Raw genomic sequence first — 21,722 nt, 5'->3', positions numbered from 1 at the left:
AAGTTTGTTTCCTTACACAAATGTTTGTATAGCTAATGGAAGGGAATGTTAGGTGTGAAATTCCTGTGAATGTATATTCAAAATGCTTCATAAATTTCCAAAATTATTCACTAAAATCCTCATTTAACTCCATATTTAGTAATCACAGATACAAAATATTTTCAAATCTTATTTCCAAATAAATTCCTGGTCATACAGATATAATTTTCATTAGTATCAATCCAGTATATCACTAAATATTAAGAGAAAACATCAGAGCTAAAAATCCATGTCTGCTCTGTTCAACAGTTTCACTAATTGTAAGTTACGTACTTTCGTCCGGATTCAAAGTCGTCCAGTTTGTAAAGTGGAGAAATGATATACATCATATACACATCAATTAATGATAAAATATAACGTTATGTTCGGTCATGAAATCAATTATATGAAGTATTCGAAGTATTCAAAAGTATTCTGCCAGTATTACAAAAGCAACCGATCTTCGATAATAAAATTAAAATTTCTATAAAAATACAATTACATATCTGATGAAACAATTTTTATAAAATTGTCTTTTTTCTTTCTAAAACATGTCTCTATAATTTAGAATGAATGGTTTTCTAAATACCGTAAGTGTTATTTTTAGTAATTGATGTTGAATAACAAATTGTACACTGAAAATCGTCATATTGTGGCGTTGTAATACATGTAAAAGCTAAATGATTGTTGAAAATATATCATTCATGTCACTGCTCAACTATTTCTGTGCAACTGCTGTGCTACTGTTACTGCCAATTTTACGTTTTATAATTTTGCTACAGTTACTGCTGTGCCACTACTACTGCCAATTCACGTTTTATAATTTTGCTACTGCTACTGATGTACTACTGCTAATTTCACGTTTTATAATTTTTCTACAGTTACTGCTGTGCCACTACTACTGCCAATTTCACGTTTTATAATTTTGCTACAGTTACTGCTGTGCCACTACTACTGCCAATTACACTTTTAATGATTTTGCTACTGCCACTGCTGTGCTACTGCTACTGCTAACTTCACGTTTTATAATTTTGCTACTGCTACATGTATGCTACTACTAACTTCACGTTTCCTACTGCTGCTACTGTTGTGCTACTGCTACTGCTAACTTCACGTTTTATAATTTTGCTACTGCTATGTTACTACTACTGCTAACTTCACGTTTCCTACTGCTGCTAACTTCACGTTTCCTACTGCTGCTACTGCTGTGCTACTGCTACTGCTAACTTCACGTTTCCTACTGCTGCTTCTGTTGTGCTACTGCTACTGCTAACTTCACGTTTTATAATTTTGCTACTGCTACTGCTAACTTCACGTTTCCTACCGCTGCTACTGATATGCTACTGCTACTGCTAACTTCACGTTTTATAATTTTGCTACTGCTATGCTACTGCTACTGCTAATTTCACGTTTCCTACTGCTGCTACTGTTGTGCTACTGCTACTGCTAACTTCACGTTTCCTACTGCTGCTGCTGCATCTGCCTCTTCCCATGCATCAAATCCAAATATTGTGATACCAAATACTGTGATAACTTCATAACAAACAATGTCCTGTCTACTGCATATTGCTTTATGTCTATTGCAATGACATTGGTCAAAGAACTATAAGTTTCAGTGTTTGTGTATTTACTAATAGGTGGCAGCCACATAATCAATGTGACGCACGCATCCAGGCTATCTCAAAACTGTGTTCACTGCGACTATATCAAAACCTGGCTTCAATAAAGAACCTGGTTTTTATAAAGGATCGATCTTTTATTCTTGATTTTACTGCTTCTGCTCGATTTCGAAATAATCACTGTTTATGCCTTGCTGGGGCTTGGGCGGTCAGAGAATCCTAGCGTATAAGGCGTAATCCTTCCACCGAGTACCTCACAATCGATTGGTGGCTGGTATTCAAGATAATGAGTATGCCCTAAACATTAAGTAGACCATCTTGGCATGTATACCCTTAACTCGGATCCTGGAAATTGGCCTGTTTGCATGGAGGATGGTGAACCGGCTTTTGCTTGTGGCTTGATCCTTCAATAATCCTCACGCCATATCCCCGGCCTAACTAGAATATACCACAGGGACTCGAGTGGGCGCTTGACAAGTAGAGATCAACCTTTTGACTATCCAAAGCCATAATCATATATGATGTTATAAATTTATGAACAATAATTGATTGTGCTCAATCGTATGGCTTAAAGCCAACCAATTTCTATATACAGGGGCATTCGTGGCCGAATGTTAAATGTCTTCGACTCGCAAGCACTTACCTCTAACCGCTCTGTTTGAATACCGGAAACGAATTTCGTATTGTATAACGTAATAAGTGGGAAAGCGGGTGCCCGTTCGGGTATGTAATGACCAGAGTGGCACCTGGGGTCTAGCTTACTCTACCAAGAAAGCTGAACGTCTAGTTGGTCATATGGGAATCATTTTCCAACATAAAACAAACATTAGATAGTGACTGTGTATTGTGTACCACTTACATTGAAAATTTTATAATTCAAGACGTTAACACATTACGAATATTTTGCTGACATCGCAAACGACTGTGTCTAGCTTCCTGTCTTCTGTTTACTGCCTACGGCACATTGCTCACTACTAACAGCTTTAATTTACTGTCCACTGCCGTTTGCTTAAAGCGACTCCACTGAGGTTTAAAAGCCTACGAGCATAAAATTTGAATTTTCATACATAAATGAGCTGGGGCACTTTAAACAGAAATATATGCAAAGAATGTCAAGAAATATACTTCGAAATAAATTGAAAATCGTATTTTATGCCTTTCTTAGCTCGATTTGTGTGAAAAGCGTTTAAGCGCTTTTCATTTTTGGTCATATTTTTACAATTTGAATAATTATTCTGGAAAAAAGAAGTGCGTGAATGATCTGAAATTTTGTATCTAAATACATCAAATGGTACATTTATCAGGAAAAATATTTTCAGTTCCATCATTTCAAAAAAACCTCAGCGGAGTCCCTTTAATGATTACTATTTCTTTCTGTTTCAAAGTATACAACCTATAAAGAACTTTATAGTCGCTGAAATAGTTGCAGTTTCTGTGCTTTTACATATAGATGTCCAAGAAGTCATCCTCGTTCTTTTTTACTGATTCTATACAGTTAATTATGCTAACATGCTTCTAAGAATTATGCAAATATAACATAATTCAATAGCAGAATAGCAAAATATGTAATAAAAATATTTTTTTAAAACATAAATGAGATTATCATAACACGAAACCAAATTTGAAGCATTATTTTGCCTATTTATGAATAATAAAGCAAATATCAAGATTTTCCTCTCCAATAAAGGAAAGATTTTACGCAAAATCAAAATTCATAATTTTCAATTAACGGGTTTGGCGGCCATCTTGGACGCCATCATGGAATACTGAGCCAAATGAATATCCATTCCGGAAACTAGAGACCTAGTATATAAAACTTGCTTTTGGCTGACATAAATTTACTACTTCGTTGTCATTATACCCTATTTACAGCACTAATAAGTGTGCATGTGTAATGGTCTCATATTTGCGTCTACTTTGATACGATCATGCTGAAAATTTCAGTAAATAAAATTTAGAGACATAATATTATATTCCATTTATTGAACTTCATAAGAAAGACAGATTTAATAAGCATGCCAAATAAAATCTGAAAGTGCGTTATAAAATTATTCTTATACATGTATATGGTCTGCCCACCCTGACTGTTAATAACAACATAGCAGCCTTATTGCATTGATGTGACACAACCATTTAAGCTCACCTATCACAAAGTGACACGATGTGCTATTGTGATCGCTTTTTGTCCGGCGTCCGTCTGTAAACTTTTACTTTAAAAGACATCTCCTCTTAAACTGCCTAGTCAATTTCATCCAAACTTCACAGGAATGTTCCTTTGGTGGTCACCTTTAATTTTTTTCAAAGAATTTAATTCCATGCAGAATTCTGGTTGCCATGGCAACCGAAAGAAAAAACTCAAATATCTTCTTAAGTAAATAAAATCCCTGGAGACAAAATTAGCCCCGCCCGGGAGGGGGGCATTGATTTTCCTTATATGTGTATAATTAAAAACTAAAAACTTTTTTTAAAAATCTCCTTTAAAAGAAACCTCAAAGAGTTAAAGCATGAAACACATTCTCACACTACAATCACATGGACAGACAGCAGTTCAACCGTCGACAGCTGTACCAGTATATACATGTCGCCGAAGAAAACTCAATTGACGGACGGTAAGTATTCATCTATTTTAACATATCCCAACTGTGTTCGAGTAAATCAATGTTATGGGTTCATAGTCAACATCCAAAGGAGCATGCTAACAAATTGTAGGCCTAATATAAATCCGTGGTTCAATGAAATGGCAAAAGTAAATTTTAAGAAGAAGGCCCAGAAGAAAAACATGTTGACAGCTTGGTGTGTAAGGGTTTTAAAGTATACTTCTTCTTTAGTTCATGAGTTACGACCTTTTTGCACCAAGCCCTCGATGTATTAGCGTATTAACAAGTAATTAATTGGTTCTTGTCGGGGGAACAATATTAGTACTATACAACCTTACATCACGTGACCACCAACCATTTGGTCAAAATGGCAGCCGCTCCAAACTCGGAGAAAGAAATTAAACAAACAGAAGCGGAAGGTAAGCATAAAACAACCATTATTTAGAATGCAGATTGATACATTAGCAGGAATATGTCTAAAAAATCAACAATTTTCGGTGTTAAATATTTATGATTTATCAGAGGATATTCAAGATGCGTATAAAAAGAACAGAACACCTTAGCTGATCAAAGTACTGAAAGTACTGGTACAGTTTCAGTGTTTATTCTAGGATTCGAAAAACGGGGAGGGATTTTTATCGGAAAGTGAGAATTTATTACATTTGTTGATCTTTTCCTATGTAAAATTACCCCCTGCCTCTAAATAAGGAAGTGGCTAGCCGTACTAGTCCAATTTGATTAGACGTTACAGGCTTGTTATAGTTTTATGTTGGTCAAGCCTGACGTCTAATAGTTATTGCTCATAAACGCGTAGCATTTTGAAAAATTAAAAAAATGTCTGTTGACTTGCCTTTCAAGCTTTATTCAAAAGCCTATCTTCTGTTCTTTCAATTGCATGGTCTATCATTAACAAAAACTTTCAAACAATGTACTTATCAATTAAAAATAAAATATAAATATCAATCTATTTCGCTCATCGGCCATACTGGTTAAGTAAAGCGTTTTACAGATTGATTCCAATTTTTTGAACGGAAAAATATATTCGAACACACTGACGGTGCATGGGAAATTATTTCGTTGAAAAAATATGTACAAGGTATTTAATTAAATGAGAAGATTTAATCATGACTTTTCAGATGTGACACTTCAATTATTTTGTTAAAAGGTATTTATTTTTTAGTTTTGTTCATAATTAAGTCAAAATTAATGTAAATACACGCTATTTTAATTGTTTAAATGCATTAGATCTAAATCAATGTCTAATGTCAATTTTTTTGCTACACGATTTTGCAAAGATCTGTTAAGACCTAACGTAACATGGAAAATGAAAAATGTAAAATATCAGAGTATTGAATGATAAATATGAAAAAGGTTACGTATAGGTCTTATGATTAGGACTATAGCGTACGTGAGTCACGTACAGTACGAATAGCCAGGACGCACTGTATTGTCTAGCCGTACAGCACTTTTCAAAATTTTATGGAAGTCGAAAATGCATATGTTATTTTGTGTCTTTAAAGGAGGAATTTAATCAAGTCTCTGCATTTGTCCTTGTGTGTACACTTTAACCCATTACCTCATAAGCATTTTGTGAAAAATGGCTGTTTTCATTGAAAAGTCTCCCGTTACAAGTTCAAATTGCTATAAAACTATAAAAACTGCTTCAATGTTAATCAAACTTGGCACAAATGTTGACTGGACCATTGCCTTTGTAACAACATGCTCAGGCTTAAATTTCCTGTTACCATGGCAATGAGGGGACATCTCAAAATTGCCAAAAATCACTATTTTGCGTTGATTTTTTCCATCAAAATTTTTTTCAAAGTGCTGCAACTTCTCAATGGATTGAGAAAGAGTCAAATGCTTTTCAGTGTTGGTTACACGTTACCTTATGATCAATATTGGGTCATTTTTAGCCTCTCACAAGTCCAAAATTTTCCTGGCGATGAGGGGGATTGCCGCCCCCTTCAAACCCCCAAAACGGAAGGGGGCATTTTCCCCTTCTGGCAACCCCCTGATGTATCTTTTGGTTGGGGGGCCGCACCGAAAAAGTGGTCACTTTTTTTAACAACATTTCTCAAATGAAAACATGTGTTTGGGGCCCAAACAGGACATTTTTTTCACTATTTGAGGCCGTAAAGAGGGGGGGGTGGTCGAAAGTGCGTTGTTTCGCGTAGATATGAGTTAACGGGTTAATAAAGATGCTCTGCCATTTTTAAAAAAAATGAATACGAACAAGGGTTGTATATTCTATCTTGATAAAAATATCAAAGTTGCATGTTATAAGTTATAACTCGTTGATTTTCATGATTTTCATTAAGCACATGGATCGAATAAATAATGATCAGAGTGGAATAAATAAATAAATAAAAAGAACATTGAAAATCAAAGCACAGAAGGCGTTGAATTTTGGGTCTCAGAATGTCAGAAAATTGAGGGTTGTGAGATTATTATAATCATTATAAATCAATTTGTTTGCATAGTGGTGTTTCAAGTGTTATAACTATAGTAAATTGGCTATAAGACTAATTGCAACACTGCACTGATATTCAATTCAATTTTTATTTGGCTTTAAAAAAATGAGTTGTCTGAACTGCGATTTGAACTCCAGACCTCTCGCTTTTTTTTTTTTTCCATCAAAACTGATTTCAAAGTGCTGCAACTTCTTAATGAATTGAGATAGAGTAAAAGGCTTTTCAGCGTTGGTTATTAGTTACCCTAACATCGACCTGAGGCCATTTTTAGCCTGTCACATGTCCAAAATTTTCTTGGCGATGAGGTGGACTTCCGCACCCCTTCAAACCCCCCAAACAGAAGGGGGCACATCCCCCCTCTGGCAACCCCTGATGTAATGTTTTGAAGGTGAGAGGCGCCGAAAAAGTGGTCACTTTTTTAACAACATTTCTCAAAAGAAAAACAATGTTAGGGCCTAAATAGGACATTTTTTTTTCATTGTTTTAAGCCTCAAAAAAGTGGGGGGGGGGGGGGCTAAAAGCCGCCAAAACACGTCTATATGAGGGAAAAGGTTAATGATGGACAAACTTCTATACCGTCAGTAAATGACGCAATTATCAGAGCCCAACAACAAATTTATGTCGAAAATTAAACTTAATGAAACAAAAAAGGATAATTATCAAAATTTTGTAAACTATTTCAATTGATGTTATTTAACTGCAACCAAATGCTTTTTTTTCTTGACGACTTGAGACGACAAAGATTGATATTTGTACTTTCTTTACTGTAACCAACAAGGCAATTTAATTAATCTCTAAAAAGTAAACACACGAAGACAATTGCTGTTTCTTGGTTAAAATCCTCGCTTAGTCATAAAATAACAAATGCATTCGACTTCCATATAATTTTGAAAAGTGCTGCACGGCTAGCCAATACAGTGTGTCCTTGCTAGTTGTATGTGACTCACGTTCGGCAAGAAGTTTTGGCGGCCCCTACAGCTAGCCTTTTCCTCTGAAAAAAAGGGGGGAATTCTTAAAAATATGAGTGAATCCCCAATCCCCTCTCCTAGAATAGACACTGCAGTTTGTATGATGTAATGCCCATAGGTGTTCAGCGCGTTGATTGGTCACTACCCCCGCCGATCCCCTCTCACCCACTCTTCAACCCTCCTACCTCTCAAAACCATTATTTCTTTAAGAGTTATCAATTCCCTACCGTTTGGTACCAAGATTTTGAAAATTGGGGAAAAATGTTATGTGGTTCCTATTAAGATGAGTGCTGAAAATGAGAGGCGAGTTGCATACCTTTACTAAATATATATGTATCAATTTTTATTTTTTGTGGGAAATGAAGGAAATTGAATTATAAGCATATACCAAATATTAAATCATGTTTCAAATGGAAAATACTGGTTCTGAGAGGTAGGAGGGATGTAGAGTGGGGGAGGGGGGTAGTGACCAATCAATTATTATCAAATTTGATCAGGATGCTTGTCTAGGACTGTTTTTGCTTTGACGAGTTTGAACATGGGTCATTTCAGAAGAAAATCTAGGTCACAGGAGCTAAAAATAGAAAAATCTTGTTAATACTCTAGTGGCTACTGTTTTGATCCAAATATCCTGGTAATTGGTCTGAAAGTTTGTTTTGATGATTTCTAGGTCAGGTTCGAATATGGGTCACCTTGGGTCAAAACTCGGTCACACTGTCCAAATATGGAAAAACCTTGTTGACACTCTAGTGGTCACATTTTCGCCTCAATCATCATCAAACTTGGTCAGGATGCTTGTCTTCTTAATTGCTCAGATGAGTTCAAACATTGGTCATCTTGGATGAAAAACTAGGTCACCAGAGCTAAAAATAGAAAAATCTTGTTTAAGTTTAGTGGCTACTGTTTTGATCCAAATATCCTGGAAATTGGTCTGAAAGTTTGTTTTGATGATTTCTAGGTCAAGATTGAATATAGGTCACCTGGGGTTAAAAACTTGGTCACACTGCCATTATATGGAAAAACCTTGTAAACACTAGTGGTAACATTTTTGCCTCAATCACCATCAGGACTTGGTCAGGATGCTTGTCTACTTAATTGCTCGGATGAGTTTGAACATGGGTCAACTGTAATGAAAAACTAGGTCACAGGAGTTAAACATAGAAAAATCTTATTAACTTTCTAGTGGCTATTGTTGTTCTCCAAATATCCTGCATATTGGTCTGCAAGTTTGTTTTAAAGATTTCTAGGTCAAGTTTGAATGTGGGTCACCTTGAGTTAAAAACTAGGTCACACTATCCAAATATGGAAAACCTTGTTAACATTCTATTGGTCAAATTGTTTACTCAATGGACATGGAACTTGGTCAGGATGCTTGTCTGGGTAATTGCTCAGATGAGTTTGATGGGTCAGGTGAGCGATCTAGGGCCATCTTTGCCCTCTTGTTTTTGAAGTTATCAATACATACATGTATGAATTTTAAGTCAAGATTAACAAATTAACAATGGAAGAATAGGAAATAGGGAAAATAATCTGAGTATCATCATGATGGTCAAACCAACCTTCCATGTACATAATGTAAACATAATAAATAAAAGTTCTTCTAGTTAAATAAAAAGTAACCTTTATCTAAAACTTATTTTTTACATGATCAAATGTTCCTTATCCTACCAACAAAGGGTAGTAACTTTAAGTCTATGAGATAAATTAACATATCTCCTGCTAAACTGCTACAGGTATTGGCAAATTTAGTGTAATATATAAATATTCATCAATTTTTTTGTTTTTGTATTCAATTATCACTTTAACAATCATTTTTGGTAAGCACCAAGGACATAGATTATTTCATGTGAGGAAGCTAGCTTACAGGAGGTTTGCTTCAGGTGTTGCATGAGATAATCCTCAAAGTCAACCTAGAAAGTTGCCATAGTTTTGACAGTTTGACTTAAAACCCATTTCTTAAAAAAAAAACAAAAAAAAAACCTACTTTTCATGGTGTTACATATCTAAAATTCAATATGTTGGTTTCTCAGATGTACCTGCAGAATGGTTGGAAAAGGCAAAGAATGGAGAAGAAGAGTTTCAGTTAAAGCTAGGGGAACATTACCTTACATTAGCTGATTCATCTATAAACCCGGAAGAGAATGGTAAAATCGCCATACAATGGCTGGTTGCTGCATCAAAACAAAGTAACGAATCTGCAACAGAAAAACTGAAAAAGTGTTTGGAGACAAAAACAGGTAATCGGAATAATTGTCACATTCATTTCAAAATACAAGCTCACATGCTGCTAAATCATCAATAAACATACCCAAGAAAGCAGTTCATTATTTGTTAAGGAAATGTTTAACACATTTTTTTCTTTGAAATTCGTATGCATCTTAAAGGGACTCCACTGAGGTTTTTTGACATTACAGGACTGGAAATAGTTTTTTGAGATTATTACTCTATTTGATGTAGATCTATACTAAAAACTTATGTGCAAAATTTCAGATCATTAGCTCGTTCCGTTTTTCCAAAATGATAATTATAATAGTGAAAAATGACCAAAAATTGAAAAGCGTTTTAACGCTTTTCACTCGAATCGGACAGAGAATAGCACAAACATACGATTTTTAATGTATTTCCTGAATGCCTCATAGTTATATTTCATTTATATTTCTGTTTTAATAGCTTGTGTTGATCTTTGTGAAAAAATAAAATTTTATGTTTTTAGGGTTATTAACCTCAGTGGAGTTCCTTTAAACAATGTAACAGAGATTTTTTTTGTAACTCTCTTCAGATTTGACTATTTTAAGTATGCATCATTGTCACATGTATGAAAACAACCTGATTGTACTGCTTTTAAAATCTTTATAGTATATATTGCCAGTTCTATCTTTAAACTGAATTAAGTACAGTAAACTCCGCTTATAACGAACTCATTGGGACATTCAAAATCTGTTCCTTATATCCAGAGTTCCTTGTAAGCATATAGCGAATTAGTTCCTTGTATCAGGAGCGAACAGATTTACATATAACGAACTGATTGTTTACCAACGTCTGCCATTTTGAAGAGCATTTGATAAAGAAAAGATTTGTCGTTTATTTCTATTTTAGACACAATACCCAAGAGCGTACTTTTTGGAATTTGAAAATCCTTTGCTATTTTAGTTTTAATTTTAACCCCGTTCTCAATTTCTCATGAAATATCATATTTTGTTTCTAAACTCAGTACTTTTCGTTTTCTTTCCATGATTAAGAATAATTATGATTTTTGATTTTTCTTTTCTTTTATATTGAATATCTTCTATTATATTTTACTAGTGAAAGATATAGATATCTTTTCATTTAAATCAATGAAGCGTACTTTGTTGTTTTCGATGGATTATGCTATTACGTACTGCTATACAAATTCATTTTAATAGATGTTTTGAAGTTCGTACAACAATAAACGGTACATTCGGACGAGTGCCAATGAAAACGAAAGTTGAAAATGCAGGATCTATTAACAGATAGCCGATATTTTGGAGTTCGTTATAAAAGTGTAAGTTCTGTACTTTTAACTAAATTGGGACTAAGAAATGAATTCCTTATAAGCGAAAATTCCTTTCAACCGTGTTCTCTATAACCGTATATTTTTATATTAAATAAAGAAGAGCAAAATTCGGGCCGAAATAAATTGTTCCTTATAACCGGAAGTTCGCTATAACCGTGTTCGCTATAAGTGAAGTTTACTGTACACTGTATAGAACCATTTTAGAGTATTGCTAAGATACATGTATCAAATTACTATGCCCAACCTTGCAAATATTCAGTTTATCATTTGAGTATAGTATCCAAGTACATGTATTTAATTAGCATTGCCAAAAATCATTATGAACTATCACTCTCAGCCACCTAGATTTTTATGAAACTGTGATTGAGTAGTATTTTTTTTCTTGTGTATAGTATAGTTTCCGCTCTTTTCTACGACTATGTTGGATATAATTTGGACTTATACACATCTTCAGCAATCATAGTAGACTGTCCTAGTGGCTTGATCAATATTATTTCCCCAGCTGTGCACTGATCTAAATATATTCAAGTATTTTACTGTTTCATGTTATTTAACAAAGTATCAAATTTACAAGGTTTAACTGATGAGAATACAGAAGAAGTGAAATGGTGTGTAACCACATCTTCCTTGGAGAAAAAGATTCGGCATGCTGCAAGGAACATGTTTGTTTCAATCAATACGGCACAGAAAGAAGTTCTATCACCTGAAGAATACACTGAAGCTATCAAAAAGCTAACAGGTGGAAAGGAACAGAAACTTCTTCTTGCTGCAGGTACATATTTAGTATTTTAGTAAAGATCACCAGACACCTGTATGATTTTTGTAATGGTTTGAAGTGATTTTGGATTGTAGATACTTTTCTTGGTACTTTTCAATCATTTATGTAAAAGGTTCTCAACTAGACACATAATTACATGTTGTATGATGCCTATACCACTAGAATCCTAGTTTCTCACTAGAATGATTAGGCTCTACACTTTATTCCACAACAAAAAGTAAAGAAATATTTTTTAAAAAAAACCTTTTTCAGATATAACAACAGTCACAGTGATTAATTTAAAGTGGGGTAAAGTCCATTTTATAAATCTAGCTGTCACATGTATGAATGAGGCGTTTCAAGTGCCTTGAATAGAAAATTACATATAAGGAAAGACTTTTAACTCAGTATATTTGATCAGTTCATATGTGTGCATCTTGCTTTTGAACAATTAAAGTAAAGAATGTGAACAGAGTTGTCTTTTTTTATAGTCTTGATATTGTTTACCATGTTTTTCTCATTGATATTTTTGTTTTGTTTACAAGGAAGGAAAATTGGTGAAAACATATCAGAAAATGAGTTTGTGAAAATTCTTTCAAAGAAAGTACAAGGGACAATGACCTTGACCTCCTCAGAAAGGTCAGCTGCTTATGATGCTGCAACACCAGTAGAAAAGGTATGTTTAAGTGCAAAAAGGTCATTCTATGTTTAGCTTTTAGCCTTTTAAAGTATTTAACTCGAGTTCCTTGCAATTTTCTGAATGAAAAAAAAGAAGGAAATATTTTCATTTCATTCTGATTAGAAAGTTTGATTGGAATTGTTATTAGCTTAGGTAAATAAAAGTTCCCTTACAAGACATATACGATATCATTCAACATGTATGATTGCAGCAATTTATAGTTTGTGTAAGTTCAATCATCACTTTGAAAACTTTATTTACATTTTATAAGGAGTGAAAAGGAAAAGAACAAAACGTAATAAATAAAGGCAATGAATAAACAGTAATAGTATTACATACCTTGACATTCTGAACTATTCTTATGTTAATAAATAGTAAATAAAGGTAAAAACTATTTTGGAAAGTATTTGAAGAAACATATTGTCAAAATACAAAGATTGAATTGTTTATCTGTTCACATTTAAAATTCTTGTTTTAATATTTCAGGTTATGAAGTTTCCAAAAGAGACTTGTATGGTACTTGGAGATCAAGCCTTGGAATTTGCCTCCAAAGATGGACTGAACATGGTGATGTCATGTGTGCCGACAGATCAAATCTACTTCCTCACTTTGTTCTTTCTGTATGGCTTCTTAACACCAAAGTTTCTTCTAGAAGTCGTTCCTCTAGTTATCTTCTACATATCATATGCAACGATCATCATAACAACCTTACAAATGTTCTACAAGAAGAAGAAACTTAAAGAGGCGAATGCACTAGCAGAGATGTTGAAACAGTACGACGTTGGTGTTGATGTGAACCAGACCTCGTCACAGTACTCGTGGAATTCTCTCACTCCGTACCTGATATATTTTGCCTCTATACCTCTTGTTGTTGCAAGTTTCTCCCTGGCCGACAAGACTTATATCCCATGTTCGGAGCTGTGTGTTTTAAATGTTGTAATATGTGGTATATGTTTCCTGGCAATCAGTGATAGTCATGACCTTGTCACCTTGCTAGCTTTATTCTGCGGCTTTCTGGCAGCTCTTCCAGTATTTTTTCACAATTTCCCACAGGTTCCGGTCATTACGCCCATGATAAATTTCTTTTCTGGTTCTTTTCTTACCATCGATTTATTCGGAGGCTTGAAGTTGAACATTGGCATACCGTCCATTTGTTACAGCATAATTCCGGTGTTTTTCATTCAGATGGCTATAAGAGATTCTTTTAAAGGAATGTACCGTGTGTTTGTACCACATTTGGTCTGCTACTTCTGGTTCAACTTGGTTACAACAATGTTCCCGTTTTCAACATGGATTGGTCTCGGGCGGGCCACTGTAGGATATGTCATGCTACCTTTACTTATACCTCTTAGTTTCTTTTTTCTCTTCATCGGCATTATTTATATCTTTATCCGACTTGCCGCCTCAGACTTGTTTGGAAAAGTTGTGATCACTCTTCTACTTGCTTGTATACCTTTATTGCTTACACAAACAAAGAAACTTTTTGGGGGTAAATTGGACAAAAGATTTGGTTTTCTTAAAAAGATTGTAATGGTTGTGTTTGCGGTTTTAGCAGTTGTTCCGTTGATATTTGTCCGGCTTCCTACAGTGTCTGAAACAACAGTTGTACCTTTATCTGTTGATGACTTTTATAATGTTTGTAATAAAGAAGGACCAGAAGGTATGGAACTAAGTATGAATTGCAATCATTTGAAAGGGTCTAAGATCACATGGCAAGGCAAGGTCACTGGTTCAAAGGTCACAGGGGTCTCAAATGAAGTGTCAACAATGCTTAATGTATTCCCTTCATTTATAGGAAACCCATTGCGTTGCCTTTATGGAAAATCTTATGGTGATTGTACAGGTGAAGAACTGTCTGAACATGATGTAGAATATTGTAAACTGATGACTGCTCTAGGATATAAATGTGGTTTAGAAGAACATGATAAGTTTACATATGGTTTTGATATACAGTTTACTGAAGGTCTTAGTGGCTCTCTTGAAGCTGGATCAGGTTTTAAACAATTCTATCTGAATCTTGTTGAAGGGGATGAAGTTGAAGTTAAAGGTTCCATTGTTGATGCCTTATCTAGACCACTTAAGATGAAATTGAAAGAGGTTAAGTGTTTGAACCGAGAACTTGAACTAGATAATGTTGTTGAGGAAGAGATAGAAGATTTATACTATCAATTATTTGAACAGTCGTTACAGGTCGCATTTAACTTCTTCTGGTATCCTCTTGCTGAATATGTTCCACAGACTCACCCTGGGGAAACTGTCATTGAATAGGTAATGATATATTGTTGTTGAGAATTGTCTTAAAGTGATACTTGGGCAAATGAAAAAAATACAAAATTGATCTTATTTACTCAAATCATGCTAAAATGACATTTTTTAAAGTCCTTGCATGAATTTCTGTATAGATACATATGTAAATACTTAATATTTTGGTCTAGAAACATAGTTTTATCTTTATATGTTGAACGAAATTAAGACGGCAAAAGAGTCACTGAGAAGTTTTAAAACAAGTCGTGTAACTAGATAAAAAAAATCTGGAAAGTAAAGTAACAGATACATGTATTGCGGATATTGTTAGATTGTCATTCATTTGACAGGTACTTTAACATTATTCATAGTTCTCTATAATAACTATTGTGAAATCTAAATGCCCAATCTTGACCTACGTGGGAAACCACCATTTTATATATTTAAAATTTATAGAATATTTAAAGAAAAAATTCAAATTGAAGAAATGAAAATTTTGCCTGTGTCTCCCTTTAATAGTTAACCTTTATAAGACTGGAGATAAAAGACAAGAACACCCATCATGAAGTTGTTTAAATTTGGCATGTATCTTCTTTTAATACTTTAAAAAGCCAAACTATTAAAATGACCATGAATTGTTAATGATTAAGCTTATGAAACATGGTTTCTTTAGTTGTAAGAACAAATAAATATGTATGTCCAACAGAAACATTTATTGCCTCCATCCATGTTTGTTCACAGTCTTGTCAGATGTTTGTTAAGTAAGATAACAATACTTTTAAACATTGAAGTATCTGCCAAACTTTTCCAACATAAAACATTTGGATTATTAGAAAATATAGTGTATCAAACCTGTAGTATGAAAATATTTAGTGTATCAAATCATGGCCAGCCATTAAATTGATATTTACAACTGATCCATGCAATTTTTATATTACTTACACTAAATGAATATCATTTTTATGTATTTTTCATTTTTTAAACTTTGTGGCACTTTTATATTTGCAATATTACATTTTGGACCACATAGTTTAACTTCTTACTTGCATGCAAGCATTTTCATACTTTTTGATATAATGTTCATTTTTTTTAATTTTAGAAAAGTAGAATGGCACTTTACACAGATTTTGCAAACATATGTATCAATGCATTATGTATAATATTAAGTGTTACTAAAATTGGTTGTTTCTATAATTTATAGAGTGATATATATTGAATATTTTACATTTTAGGTGTTATTTTTAAAAGACATTATTTGTTGATGATTTATTTAGTCTTAACAGGGTAAAAGCTGAATGGTTGAAGTTATATTCACTTACATAAAACAAAACAAGACTGACCATCATCTGTCGGAAATGAAAAATTATTGGAATTTTTTTTTCAATTTTTTTATTATATGTTTTTTTTTGAAAGTTTCTGTATTTACTCACTTAAAAGAGTGGTAATTTATAAGGCAGGGTCTAAATTTTGCATTGTGATATGACTTGTCTATAAGACTAGGGGAATTTTGTAGATTTATCTGAGTATTTACAATGATTAGTTACTCATGACATCTGTGTGACAGTGAGGGAGAAAATATAAACAATTTGGAATATAGATTAGTTGGTTGTTTAAAATTTGTTTAAAAATATGGTATACAGAAAGCATAATTCAAATCAGTATGATCTGATTTAAATGAAATATTATATATTTAAACCCATACATATGTTATGAAGTAGATTTATATGTTTATTGTTTTGTATGTGTAACAGCTTAAATAAATATATGTTGAACTGTTGAAAAATAATGTGCCAAACATTAATTGTTAAGAGAAAATTTATCTTATTTGATACTTCTGAGAAAATTTATTTTTTATTTACATGAATAATTGTTTTTTCTTAATTATATAATATGATAACCTTTTTGTAAAGTCATGTGACTTCTTGACTAGATATCTCAATTCATGTTTGCAATGGTTAATGTAATTTGAGATTGAATTACATTTTGTAAGACTCTAGTATCTGTAGAAGTTGTTAGATTTATTTAGATATATAATACTTGATGTGAATGTATATATCATAGAAGGTTTAAGGTGTAATATATAAATTTTTTATATATATGTTTTACAGGAATAGTGTCTTACAAAGTCATGCTGCATGCATGAGCTGTCTCAATTCTTTGAGCACATTATGTGCACTGTTATAATTGTAAAGAAAAAGGTTGTACTGGAAGGACATTTAATAAATTTTCAACCTTGAGGTCTTAGGTTATATTCTAGATGAAACTTATAAAGTACTCTAAAACAATGTTTGAGGGTATCTTGTGAGTGTTAGGCCGGAGTGAATATGCTTCAAAGTCTTGCAAGCTGACTGCAGATTTGGCAAAAAAGAATTTTCACTTTTTGAAGATAAAAGTTTTTACCTGCTTGTTTTGAAGTTGGAGTACTTATAAGTATTGTGTGTGTATATAGCGCATTTTTTTATAGATTATCATATGGGATTGTTAAATACTTATATTGTATATTTGGTTTATGTATTATTTATTATATTATATTAATTATATAAAGTTATTAATTGCTTTGTTATATATAATCTGTTACTAATTATTTAACATAGTTTTATATTTCAATGTTATATATAATCTGTTACTAATTATTTAACATAGTTTTATATTTAAATCATGTTGAAAGAATGTTAAACTTTATACTTATATATTTATATTGCCAAGAGAACATGTCCTTTATCAAGTCTGTGCCGCATTGAATGTATATTTTAATTAATATCAGAACAAGTTCATGAATCAAAACCAATATGCTTTCAGTCATATTAGTATCATAGGTACTGTTTAATTTAAAATATTTTCATTTAATTTAGCTTAGTTGTGAAATAAATTCTTGCAACCTATACTAATTCTTTTCATGTCTGCTTACTGGAAATAACCAGCACTGATGACATACAAGGAAGCAATGTGTTGACTTGGTTACGGCTCCAAATCGCAATGCCTAGGTTGGGAGACGGACAACTTGATAAGACAGCCACCATTCTGCTTGTTTTTACAGGCAAATTCAGTAACATTTTTTTTTTCAGTGTTTACAACTTTACAATAGTGTTGACAAACATGCTACTACAACCTTGTTTTACAAAAGTCTACAGTACTGTTAACTGCCCATTTTGAGTAAATTAATGAGCTAAATGTAATATGGACTGTTCAATTATTCAAAGAATCACAAAGTCCATGACTCAAATTCAGTCAGGTATTGGTTACTTCTGTGAAAGTTTTAGTAATAATCAGAAATAGAACTAGTTCTTCTATTCACTTTTTAATTGAATAAGACCAGGTATGGTTGAGTGTGTTGATATTAGTTTGGAATAAATTTCAAAATCATTACTTGAACTGATTGTATCTTTCTTTCCTGTATTATCTTCTTTATACTTTTTTTCTTGTTGTTGTTTTCTTTTATTTTCTTTTGTTCAACCTGTTAATACTCTGATGAGATTGGACAAAAATTCTCATTATTGAAAATATGTGATAGTGTGATAGTGTACAGAAAACATCAAATATTTTTGTTGACTCTAGTTATTATATTTAAATGTTAAATAATATTTGTCAAAACTTTGCCATGATACAAAAGAGATTGTTTTGTTTTTAGAAAAAAAGGAAATATACATACAGTATCTTTATTTACTGCAAATTTTATTTTTGTTTTCATATTTGTTATTGGGGAAGAAATTGTAATAGATACTAAAAGAACTTGCCCCAGTTCAGCCTGTTTTATTGTTAACTTTATAAAAAAAAACGGAATAAATGTAAATATTTTTAGTATTTTAGCAGTAACAATTATTTATCTATGATTTATATATGCCATGTTGTTACAGTCTAACCAAGCTTTCATATAATTGCTGGTTAACTCAGGCATTTCATTGGGCATTTCAGTGTCAAAATAATTTATACTCACAAGAAAATTTACATTGATAATGGAAGATTCCAAACTCAAAGTAGTATCTGACTATTACATATATTAGCCTTTATCACACTATATACTCAAATGGACTTGCCCATCTTTTTATCTGGACCATTACTCATCTTTGAAACTATTATTTGCAGTACGTAACTTATTAACTTTGGTAAATCGGCAAACTGTGAATAAGTCTAGTAAATTGACTGTTTTTAGAAATAATTTAAAACACTAAGCTGGCTAAAATTTATTAGTACATAATCACAAAATTAAATTGATTGCCTGGCTGCGCCCTACCTGACCAATTTAATTTTGTGAATACGTACTAATAAACTTAAACCTATACTAAAAACATGGTAAGTATGAATTATCTACAGTATTATCAAAATTATGCAGTTATGAAATAGTAATATCTGTACTTTAAACCATGACATCAAATACAATAAGCTCAATACTGCACTTAGACTGATAAATATTAAAACAAGGCTTGTTTAAGAGATATATATGAGTTATAGTCTTCAAGGACATGCATTTATTATCGTAAATTGCAAAACTGAGTGCTACAATGTATGTGTTAGTGTAGTAAAGATACATGTTGATTAGATTTTAAGCTGTATTAGCCTGTAGATTGGTAAGGGTTAATACTTTATTTAGATTATAGCATATTGTCAAAAATAAGAACATTGATATGTATACATTTGTATGTAATTTTGTATGTAAGCTTCTGTTATGCAAATGTACTAAAGCTATAGTTAATGAATGATTACTGCTTTGTATATGCTACACTTGCATATTACATTGTAATTTCATTATGAGCAACAACAGTTGTCATAGTGATATAGGTCATGTGTAATATGTGACCCTATACTTGATATCTCAGTTTTGTGATATTTTTTAGGACCGTTCAAGATTATTTTTTTCAATACTTTTATTATTGGAAGTTCAAAATATTGCTTAAGCTGGTGCTAGTGTACATGAAAGTTGCTGGATTCTTCTCTGATGAACATAATCAAACTGCATTTGCAATTCTCACTAAACGCTTTTGTGTAATTTTGATACCAACGCACTCCCTTTTTTTCAGAATCTTCAGTATGATAAATGTGTTCAATCAATGACAATATCTTAAATCAGACAACCTTTAACAGACTTTGTGATTAAGATACTATATAATAAGTGTATTATATAGAAATAAGAACAGTGAGATATATATACATTTGTTTGTACATGTTATTTTATATGTAAGCTTCTGTTATACACATGTACTAAAGCTATTGTTGTGAATGATTACTGCAGTGTCTCTAAAGTCTGTTATTCTATCACATGATCTATAAACAGTGGCAAACAGAAACTAGAAATACTATCTGAAGCAGTATAGTAAATCTTTTTATCTTTGTAAACTTCATTGACTAACAATTAGCATTTAGTTATAGAAGTGAGCAATAACAATCCATTATATTGTTAGTTAAACTTTATCTATGCAGGTTTTTAGTGTGCTTTCATACATTTATATATTTTACAATATAATAAAGTTTAGAAGTAGACAATTTGAGTTGCAAGTTTATATAAACCATTTAAGTCTGTGACCTCGCAGTAAATATTGCAGAATTTAGTTCAACAGAAGTAAAAGAAGATACTGTCATACATGTATAGCAAGTATCTAAAAGTATAAGATCTAAAGCTGTCCAAATAATGCAGAAATGCAAATATATTTGGTGAACTACCTATTCTGTTTTACCGCTCAAGATTAATCACACGGGTTAAAAAACAAGCTCACTTTCCTATGACGCCTTTCAGCACAAAAAGCTTCTTTGATAAAAAACTAAGATCGAAAATGAGTCATCCTCGTAAACAAGCTCGGGTTAATCTCGCTTAAAAAATTGTGGTAAAAGATAGATCGAATTATGTAAAAGGCCATTCACTACTCTTTCGGCTTGAAATATTTTCAGAAGGTTTTTTTTATTCCATGGTAACATGCAAGCCGGTTTTAGAGAGGTTATGATGAACCTTTCATTAAGCGGCTATTGATCAACTCTAATTGTCAATGATGTCAAAGGATAACGCTAAAAAGATCAAGCGGGTACCGACAGAACACTAAACTAATGTCATAAACCAAGCCGCCATGGTTCCGGGTCTTAATCATGCCTTTTCCTTATGAGTACGAGCAAATTAGAGAATAAACAATTTCTTTAAGGATAGTTTACGAGGGTGTTCAATTATGAATTCAACTGGATCAATTTTCAGAAGTGCTTAACAAACAGTTACAGTGCCAAACTAATTATCAATACCACCACCATGTGATATACAAAGTTTGAGTCTTTTAATTTCAATTTTTAAATGCGTTTTCATAATCTTTTCGAGTAAGACACTGGAAAATATCCGAACCGAGTTTTTTTTCGCGTTTGATATTTTCTTCTAGCAAGGTGTTTTTGAGCCTTGGAAATAGGAAAGTCACAAGCGAATACGAAGTTAAGGAAACTCGATAACATTTTTTCTGTTTCAGATATTCTCGTACAATGGCCGCTTTGTGTGACAAATCATTGTCATGCAACAACCTGACACTACGGAGACCAATCGCTGGTCGACGGTTTTTGAAATATTTCTGTAATTTATGGAGGACCTTGCCTTTCTTAAACTTGGCATTTACAGAATAACATTTGGTAAACAGGATATTGATTGGTAAAGAAAACTACATACATGACCTTTTTGACGCTTATGGTGCGATCTGCTATGCAAGGTCTTTGACTTCCTTTGGTGCCCATTTTTTTGTTATCTTTCGCTTGGGCTCATTAAAGTGAACCAACGTCTCATCGCCAGTGATGATATTCGCGAAAGATCGATTGTTGTATTTAGGGAACTGTTTCAACAATTGTTTGGAGATTTTTACCCGAGCAAGTTTT

General features: G+C 32.7%; 1 protein-coding gene across 1 annotated transcript; it reads left to right on the top strand.

Annotated features, from left to right (window-relative positions):
- Positions 1–4,534: 4,534 nt before the first annotated feature.
- LOC132736053 (wolframin-like) lies at positions 4,535–20,004 on the top strand. Its single transcript, XM_060723102.1, has 5 exons — positions 4,535–4,653; positions 9,707–9,913; positions 11,786–11,983; positions 12,514–12,644; positions 13,134–20,004. Exons 1-5 carry the CDS (start codon positions 4,602–4,604, stop codon positions 14,913–14,915), a joined length of 2,370 nt encoding a protein of 789 aa, XP_060579085.1. The 5' UTR covers positions 4,535–4,601; the 3' UTR covers positions 14,916–20,004.
- The last annotated feature ends 1,718 nt before the right edge of the window (positions 20,005–21,722 follow it).

Source organism: Ruditapes philippinarum, unplaced genomic scaffold (assembly GCF_026571515.1).
Source record: "Ruditapes philippinarum isolate M1 unplaced genomic scaffold, ASM2657151v2 ctg854_1_1_1_1, whole genome shotgun sequence".
Classification (NCBI taxonomy): domain Eukaryota; kingdom Metazoa; phylum Mollusca; class Bivalvia; order Venerida; family Veneridae; genus Ruditapes; species Ruditapes philippinarum.
This window is presented reverse-complemented; position numbering and strand designations above follow the sequence as displayed.